Source organism: Xiphophorus couchianus, chromosome 9 (genome assembly GCF_001444195.1).
Source record: "Xiphophorus couchianus chromosome 9, X_couchianus-1.0, whole genome shotgun sequence".
Classification (NCBI taxonomy): Eukaryota; Metazoa; Chordata; class Actinopteri; order Cyprinodontiformes; family Poeciliidae; genus Xiphophorus; species Xiphophorus couchianus.
The window spans coordinates 20,748,760-20,757,751 of record NC_040236.1 but is presented as its reverse complement, the minus strand read 5'-3'; the positions used below and the strand labels follow the sequence as shown (position 1 = coordinate 20,757,751).

General features: G+C 42.4%; 1 protein-coding gene across 4 annotated transcripts in view; it reads right to left on the bottom strand.

Moving 5' to 3' along the window:
- The window catches only part of lnx1 (ligand of numb-protein X 1), a 51,921-nt gene that overhangs the window by 1,096 nt on the left and 41,833 nt on the right, over positions 1-8,992 (bottom strand). For all 4 annotated transcript variants that reach the window (XM_028028322.1, XM_028028323.1, XM_028028321.1 and 1 more), the window contains 4 exons: positions 8,574-8,708; positions 4,094-4,271; positions 2,378-2,624; positions 464-622 (listed from right to left, as the gene is read on the bottom strand). In XM_028028322.1, the coding sequence (XP_027884123.1) occupies positions 464-622; positions 2,378-2,624; positions 4,094-4,271; positions 8,574-8,708 (719 nt within the window). The remainder of the gene's footprint in view (positions 1-463; positions 623-2,377; positions 2,625-4,093; positions 4,272-8,573; positions 8,709-8,992) is intronic.

The following is an 8,992-nucleotide window of genomic DNA, read 5'->3' as shown; positions in this document are numbered from 1 at the left end:
AATATAATCTGTGAAAAAAAAAAAAATCAAGCTCCTCTGCCTTATTCCAGAGGTATTTTCATAAAAACGCCACTTGGTCTGAAACAACCAATCAGAGCCAGGAGGAGGGTCTTAGTGCTGTCAATCACGTTTGTGTATCCACTGGAGTTAACATGGCCACTGATGACTGCGGATTGATGGTTTTCCTGCAACATTAAGTTGTTTCTCAGCCATCAGCACATTTAGCAGTGCCTACACAAACTTGATTGACAATGCCAAGATCCTCCTCCTGGCTATGATTGGTTGTTTTTGACCAAGATAAGCTTGATTTTTTTTTTTTCACAGATTATTTGTCCACTATTATACTGTCACAACATGGTAACAGTTTTAACAAATATGTAAAAAAACAACAGATTTTGCTAATAAAAATTGAATACTGCAGCTCTAAACAACAGACGTCTATAAGATAACACTTGCTGAATACCTTATCCTGCCATCGTTGTAGGCCGGCGTCCCCTCGACAATGGAGCGGATGAAAAACGATTGATTGCAGTTGACCTCCTCGTGGCCTCCCACAATGCTGAAGCCCAGGCTGCCCGATGTGCTCCGCCGCAGAACAATGTCTTTGCAGCAGTAGAGATGTCTGCGTGGGCCAAGAAGGAGATTAAGCGCACTAATCTCTTAGATTCACTTTTAAATTACAAACAAACTGTACAACCTTCCGGAATATGTATTCGGCGGGAAGAGTAATGAAGCCAAGACTGTCACTTCAGTAGTTCAAGGCTTAACGGAAACACCAAAATGTTTCCACCGCATTGGAACTACAAACTCAAGGACACACGTGTCAAACTTGAGGCCTGGGGGCCTAATCCGGCCCGTCATAGATTATTATGTGGCCCTCCAAACTTCAGACACCAAAATACGTCAATCAATCCCTCCAGTTGTTGTGAAAATACTAGCAAAATCAACGGATCCCCACTTTTTTTTATTGTGCTAATGCACGACTTGATTGCAAGTTTTCCACAAAAAATGGTCATAAACATCGGGTGTAAGTGACTGCTAACCCCCGCCTGTAGGTGGCAATATCTCTTACTTCTACAACACTGCCATCTCGGCCTTACTTGATGTCAAGTTACCTACATGGAGAATAACAAAAAGTCACATTTAAAGTTATACCCGAGTGGAAATATTGCAGAATTCTTTGCAAGTATTTCGAAATCACAAAAACTATCACAAAATCCTAGACGGACTGGTCAACGTGGAAAGACGTTGATCAGTCCGTCTTTCCACGTTATCAGTGGAAAGACGCAAAATGCAATAATTGTTCTTTTAAAGACGAACCGATCGAATGTAGAGATGGCTTTTTATTAATATGTAACCATTTTTTTATTGAATAAGACACATTCTGGCACAACAAACCCTTGAGAACATTCTTGTTCTAGATGTGGCCCAAAATGAAAATGAGTTTGACACCCCTGCTCCAAGGTATTTGATAGGTTTATTTTAATTCCTATCTAGCAAAGATTCAGACCAAGGCAATTGTCTTTTCTGCAGAAAATGAGGGAAGATCCGAGACGCGACAAATCGCTGTAAAACACTGTCTTGGATCAACTCTGCTAGATCTTTCTCTGCATTTCTCTTTATTGTATAGAAAAAGGAGGTTGGGCTTCTTCACACAGAGAATTGACCAACCGTCTTTACATTCTGGCACCGCCTGTGGACATGCCCTTACAAGGGCATGCAACTGACCACAACTAATCAATTACAGATGGAAGCTGATACCACAGGAATGTCAAAGTCTCTAGCCTCCAGGCAAACATCCTACAAATGGTTAATAGTATTTCACAGAAGAAAAGAAGTCAACTAAACTACACACAAAATAATAATATGAAAACATAACCTTTCAAATAAACTCACAAGTAAATGAACTTAGATAATTATTCTAACAGTATTTTTGTTATTATTATTATTGTTATTAATATTTTCATTATTAATGTGGAAAGCCAACATTAAAAGTATTACAAAAAGGTGAAGAAGAAGGAAACATTATTCACTGCTTTCAGCTGCACCACTGAATCCCCTCTTTTATTCCACATAAGCAGGAAAAGTGGCTATTTGTGTCAGTGCAAGACTGTCTCCATGACTACAACAAAACCTTGCATGTATTATTAAAAACCCTTCAGTTCTCAGAGGTTTTAGTGATTTATAAGTATCGAATATTTTTTTTAAAAATGCCTTAAAAGTATCATGACCGTTTCTTTCCCACTGTTTCTGTCTAAACGTCAGCGTGTGCCAGCTGGCGAAGGTCAAGAGGACACGTTGGAGCTGTGGAAACCTAAACAAATAAATAAATAAAAAATGTACAGGCGAAGACAGATATCACAGTAGGGCCGCTCACCTGGGTACCTGCAGCCAGGAGACCCACAGCGGGGAGTAATCGTCGTTGGGCAGCGGGCTCTTGGTGCTGTCTGTGGGCGACGACGAAAGACACGGCGGCAGCGTGAACTCCGGCGGGTCGTCGTCGGGCCGACGCATCTCCAGGACCTTGAGCACGACGGGAGAGGAAGTGTTCTTGAGGTTGGCCACCGCCTCGCCTCGCGTCACCCCCGTCAGATCCATGCCGTTCACATTCAGCAGAATGTCACCTGTGGGTCGGGGGAAGAGGGTTGACAGCACAGTTTATCCTCGGCGTCAGGGTTACTGCCATTTTTTTTTTTTTTGAGAGAGAGAGAGCGCGAGCGAGACATCAGAGTCTGGGCCTTATCTTCTTTCTGCTTAATATTCATCATTCTTGCATCTGGACCACAAAGACACTGAAACCAAAGGCCAGCTGTGGGCTTTTAAAAAAGCCTGCTAATGATGAAAGTGATGCAAAGATGGACGGTGCAGACCGGCTGGCTAGGAAGCAACACAAAGGACACATTTGCCCTGCGAGAAAATGCAAATGAATGCGCCGTTACAATGTACAAACATCTTTCATGAGCACACAGAGACAGCTGCTGCTGCTCTGTCCCAAATGAACGCGGTAATCTGCACCTTGAACCTCACACAAAGCAACAGACTTGCTGCTAATTTCACGAAGTTCTCATATTACTGTTTATGCAATATTTGTCTCTCTCTTCCCGTAAACAAAGCTTCAGACTGAGGCTGGGGGAGCGTAATAAGTTGGATGGCTGGAATCAGAATTTGTCCTGAAAACCTGCCACTGCCCTGCCTTCATCTGCAAAACCTTTTTTGATACTCCGCTGATGTCGACGTCAAATCAAACGAGAATTTAAACACGCCATGATCCTCCGACTACTTCCTGTCGTTTTCTTCATTGTAGTTTGCGTCCGTGGCAACATCCGGTTCCTGATCACGTGACTCGCGTGATGTGAAAAAAGTCTTTCCGCTGCCGTTTTGAGAAATAAACCCTTTTCAAAATGGCTTGAAAAACCACCTCGTTCTAAAACTGTTTATCAAAAAAATGAAATGTTTCTCGAAACTGCCGTGTTTGAAATCTCAAACTGCGCAGTAATATGGTCAACAGCATCGCAACCACTGTAAACAAAATGGGTGATGTGTTTTAATCCTGGGGACCAACACTACCTAGTCCAAAATTGTGAAGTGGGAAGGAAAATTGGGTTATTAAAAAAATGTTTACATTTCATTTTGAGGAATCAGATTAAACGGGTGTTAGATTTTTTATTTGCTAAAATATTTCTCCTTAGTTTTCCTTCTACTCACGATCGTGCGCTAATTTGTCCTCGTCTAGTTTGCAGTTGCAACAAAGCAAACTAAGAGAAGAAAAAAAAAAATCAATAATGACAAATATTTTTTTAAACCTATTTTGCTAAATCTGCCCTACGTTGTAATATGTTTTCAACTCTGCTGCACTAACGTTTTTTTTTTGTTTTTTTTTTCAATAATCGACACGAGCAGCCGAGGTTTCTGCCGGACGATCGAGCTTCATATGAAGTCGTCGTCGATCACTTTGTTTGTGCTCTTCACTACAGAAAGGCTCATCCGTGGCAGACTGCCCGCAAGGATATTTCACTGATCGAGTGATTCCACACACTTAAATGGCTGTGACATCATGAAATTTCAAGCACAGATTGGCAGACGGTGATGTTACCCTTGCGGATGGATCCCTCCTGTCCCACCACGCCGTCGGGGTCCACGTTTGTGACGTAGATGGGAAGGTCCCATCCTCGGCTGGACATGCCGCCCGCCACCGTCATGCCCAGGGAGTCGTACGGCTCCTTGGTTAGTGTGACTGTCTTCTCGTAACATGCGGGCTTCTGACAGGAGTCCTGTACAAAAGATAGAAAGGCCAAAATGAAAATAATTGAAGAGTTCACTCATGTTGTTGTTGTTTCACAGAGATTATTCGGGTCAAAATCCCAAACTTTCCCTGAATCAAGACTCTGGGTGTTTTAACGCCTGATAAGTCCGATACACTCACCTGAGTGAAGTTGCCCCGCCCCCTCTTCCCAACACCACCTTCTTCAAATCAGATAAAAATGGTGTGAAACGTTTGTGTTACGTCTGTGCAGCAAAAATGTTCATTTGTGCCGCTATCATTTTAAAGATATTGAGAAATGTTTCCAGAGGTCATGAAAGGTCAAACCCCCACCGCCACCTTCTTCAAATAAGACAAAATCGGAATCAGTCAACTCAACGACGTTTGTGCAGCAAAGATTTTTGTTTGTGCTGCTTTGGCTTTGAAGATATTAATGAAATTGTAATTTTGTAAAAGTGTGTGTGTGTGTGTGTGTGGGGCGGGGGGCTGGTTGACCTTTGACCTTTAAACTTTCATTAATATCTTCAAAGCCAAAGCACCGCAAACATGGTCGAGTTGATTGACACCAATTTTGTCTGATTTGCAGAAGGTTGGGAGCTGGTTGACCTTTCATGACCTCTGGAAACATTCAATGATAGCGGCACAAATGAACATTTTTGCTGCAGAAACGTTTGACACCATTTCTGTCCGATTTGAAGAAGACTGGGGGGCCAGCTTCAGTCAGGTGTCGCTGTGTGAAACAGAGCAAACCCTTTGAAAAGCCTGTTCACTACCTCCACTGCACCAAGAACCACTGAAGGAAACGACACGAAAACCTCTGAAGACGACAAGCTTCCTTCTTGGCAAAATGTAAACATTTACATTTAAAACCACTGAGATTTTAGCGATTGCAGAGTTTTTCTTTTGTCTTTGATAAAAAGACAACGTGACTGCCTGACTTTACACTTTGGCGTCTTCTTTGGCTGTATTTACGCTTCCTGCTTTATTAGCGGCCTCTAATAAAGCAGGAAGCGTAATATATGTCCACTTACATGCACATGTACATTCACTTCAGCTGAACCGAGACCTACGTTTTCAAGTGAACCAAAGTTCGCTTTTTTGGTCTGCATCAGAGTTCAGTTGCGCATTCACACCTCCCCGGGTTTTCTACACAAACGAACCAGAATTCAATTAAAACAGACTAAACCGAATTGGTGTGAACGCACCCTGAAATCTTCACGATTCTCAGTTCTATTTAGCTCATTTTTGAAATAATTATTATAAATAAAAATAATACAAAACGTAGCAAAATTGCATGTGGATGGATTAAGCATTTCTTCAGACTGTAGGAACCCGGCGTGCTGTCACTGTGATGTCTTAAGCGTCTCTTCTCCTGCGGCACACGTTCTTCTTTTTGTGATGGAGACAATAAAGCAAAAGCTCACAAGGAGCCAACTAACACCAAGGGCACCTTATTCAAACTGCATGTTCTAATTAAAACTCGGAGGAGCACATTTGCATGATAATAATAACAATAGCGGCTGTTTGCTCAAAGACCGGCGATGATGCCCAAAAGTCAACTGGGTGCCATGTACGGAGCTCCGCGAGACGGGGCCACTCCAATAACGCGCTCTTTGGCGATAGGTAATTGATGAACGACCTCATTAGCATAGCCGATGTAGGGCGATAAGCAGCGTAGACGATTCGAGAGCCTCCTCACTCATGTTCGGGGCGAGTAATGAACAACACATGGGCGCGTTGAGCCTGTGCTGCTATGCTATCGTGGCGCTAGGCCTGTCGCGATAAACGGTAAATCGATTAATCGTACGATAAATTAAAACTATCGACGTCATTTCAATTATCGGCATCATCGTCTTTTCCGGACTTTTTCTCTTTCTGTTGATGACACCGAATGAAAAAAAGGCTCAACTCCAGTGCTCTCCACTGACCCTCCTTTCTCATTTCCTTAGTGTAAAGTCCAGCGCACACGAGCTGTCGACCCATTTTCAAAACCTGACAGATCACACATTAGCCGACATTAATCCTAGGTATATCGGTTCGATCGGTTCAGTCCTGCCCTGTGGTGTCCAACAATGGGCACAAAATAATGGCTACAAGTTCAGTGAACTAATTTTAAAACCAGGCATTAATCAATGCTTTACTACAATCTACCTGCAATGCATGTGGCTAGTGTCAGCGTAAAGTCCTGACTGAATGCAAATCATTATAACCTATTTACGTCACGTTAACGAAGAACAGCTGAAAAATTACCGGGTTTATCAACTTTATGTTGTTTAGTTTTTATCAAGTACATTTTTTGTTAATGGAGACTGAGAATCCATTTTGTTTTTGGTTGTTTTGTTTATTTTGTTTATCAGCTCAAGTGTTTAGTGTTCTTTTGAAAATAAAGTGTATCTATCTTTGGCAGGAAATCACATGCATTATTACGTCATTTCCATTACATCAGTGTAAAAAGGTCTTCAAACAATATTATTGTTTATCGCAATAATTTTTTGAGACAATTAATCGCTCAGCAAAATTTGCTATTGTGACAGGCCTACGTGGCGCGTTCACCCATTTCCACCGCGCTCGCAGCAGATCTCTCGCAGTCCCGTTTTCGACCCGAGGGCTCAGCTCTGACTCAAGCTGTGCCTAAAGTGCCCGTAATCAGAGGCCTCCCACGCACCGCGCTGAGTGTGAGTCATGTGCTCTGCCCTCCTGAGCGGCAGCTTTTTAATGAAAGGTAATGGTGTCTAGTGAGCTATAAACGTCCTAACAGAGTCCGTGTAGCTTTTTTTTTTTTTTATGATAGGCTGAGGTAATAAGCCGCTGGTCTTATTGACAAATTTACAGTCGAGGCGCAGGAACTAATTTCAGGGGTGAGGGCAAGGGGGTCGTCCACAGGGGACGCAGTCGTAGTTCTACGTAATAATGGTCCATTACCCCTTTATTATCTGGAAGCTAATGTTTCCTATATTCAGTTCAGCGCACATAAAAACGTACGCTCATTTTTAGAAACACGACAAACTGATTTTGAGAGGCAGAAAGCATCGGTTCACTAAATCACTTGACAGGTTAATCTGTAAGCACCAGCTCCTTTGGTTTCTTGTCTTTCTTTAAACCCAACCACAGCAGAGTGAGATGACGACGGTTGAATTACGTCACCGTTTTGTTGTCTGCACCATATCTCCTGTTGTCCTCTGAGTTCATGGAGACCAAAGCAAAGATTTTACTCCTCTACATTCACCCGTTATGTTCACTTATTCCTGCCAGGAACTTTGTGTTCTCCGTTTTTGGGGGTTTTTTTATTTCATGGTTCCAGGTTACACCTGACTGACTGAATGTTTCTCTGTTCAATCGACTCCATTTTGGAATCAGCTATTGACTAAAGTACTGCTACTAATTCTGTTTACTTTCCTTTTTTTTCTCTCTCTCCCATAGTAGATACAGTACATGGATGGATTCTGTGTTTAGCTGTGTCTCTTTCCTGGAAAAAAAATTTAGAGAAATGTTTCTGAGTGTTTATTTAAACTGTAAGCTCACATCTCCGTAAGATCTTCTGTATTAAAAAAAAAAAAAGTCTATTTTCCTCTATTAAAGACACTTTTTAAGAGTTTCTAGGAAAATCTACAGTGTTCTGCTAAAAGAACGACTTGATAAAAGCTCAGGCAATGTTCTATTAATGTTCTTAAAAGTGCATATTGTTCTTGCATATTTTTCAGATGCCACCACCCCTCAGTTTGGCCTATTTTCCATGATGCTCAGTAGTTTATACTTTATATTTTGAGCCATCATTTCAAATCCAAACGGCACCGCCCCATCCGGCTCCAAAACGTCTTTTTGCAGTAGTTTAAAGACGTGCACTTAAGAGACAAATGAAAATCATATCCTGCATTTTTCTTGGCAAAATTCTCTGCAGAGGTTAAACTCGTTGTAATTTCTGGCTCAATATTGCCCATTAAAAAAAAAAAAAAAATTCAGCGAGAGCGACAATAATGAAGATAGAAGACTGCGCCGCTATCGCCTTCGTTCACGTCAAACTACGGGAAGAGAACAGTTAGGAATCTTTAGGTAGCTGTCAGAAAAAAATCTACGTATGCTGCAAATCTGTGAGGATAGCAGACGCTCTTTGAATGACATGCTTGACTTTGATGGGAGAAGAACGGCTGCATGGATCATTTGCACCTGAAAGAGAGCGTTTATAAAAGGAACAAAGGCTTTCTCTGTGTATTCAATAGTGCTCATATCTCCTGCACATATATATACATGTCTGGGGGGTTGTGTGTGTGGGTGTGTGTGTGTGTGTGTGTGTGTGTGTGTGTTTGCTTCTCACCAGCAGCGTTTGCTCCATGTCCACAGGGGAGTATGGCGGGGGGCCGTCCATGCCCCATGGCCCCTCTGGTAGGATGTCTGGGTTGGGCAGGCAGATCTGACGAGATACCACGAAGTGCACACTGTGCTCGCTCGCCTAAAATGACCGACAAAGAGACGCTTGGGCTTCATGTTTGAATGTCTGTAAGTGGAGATATGTTTTGTAATTTTTGTGTTACATTTCAAAAAGGCTTATGCCTGTCAGTCAGACAGACTGGGTGGCTGCAGCCGCCTCCCTGCTCTCGTATTCCCACTGAGCCCTGAATTAACCAGTCCAAACCATTATTGCCCTAATTGGACTAATTCCATTTCTTCCCTGCCAGTTCTTAATCTCTGGCAGAAAGTGGCCGATCCGAGAGGCCATCTTGGCTCCGTGGAGAC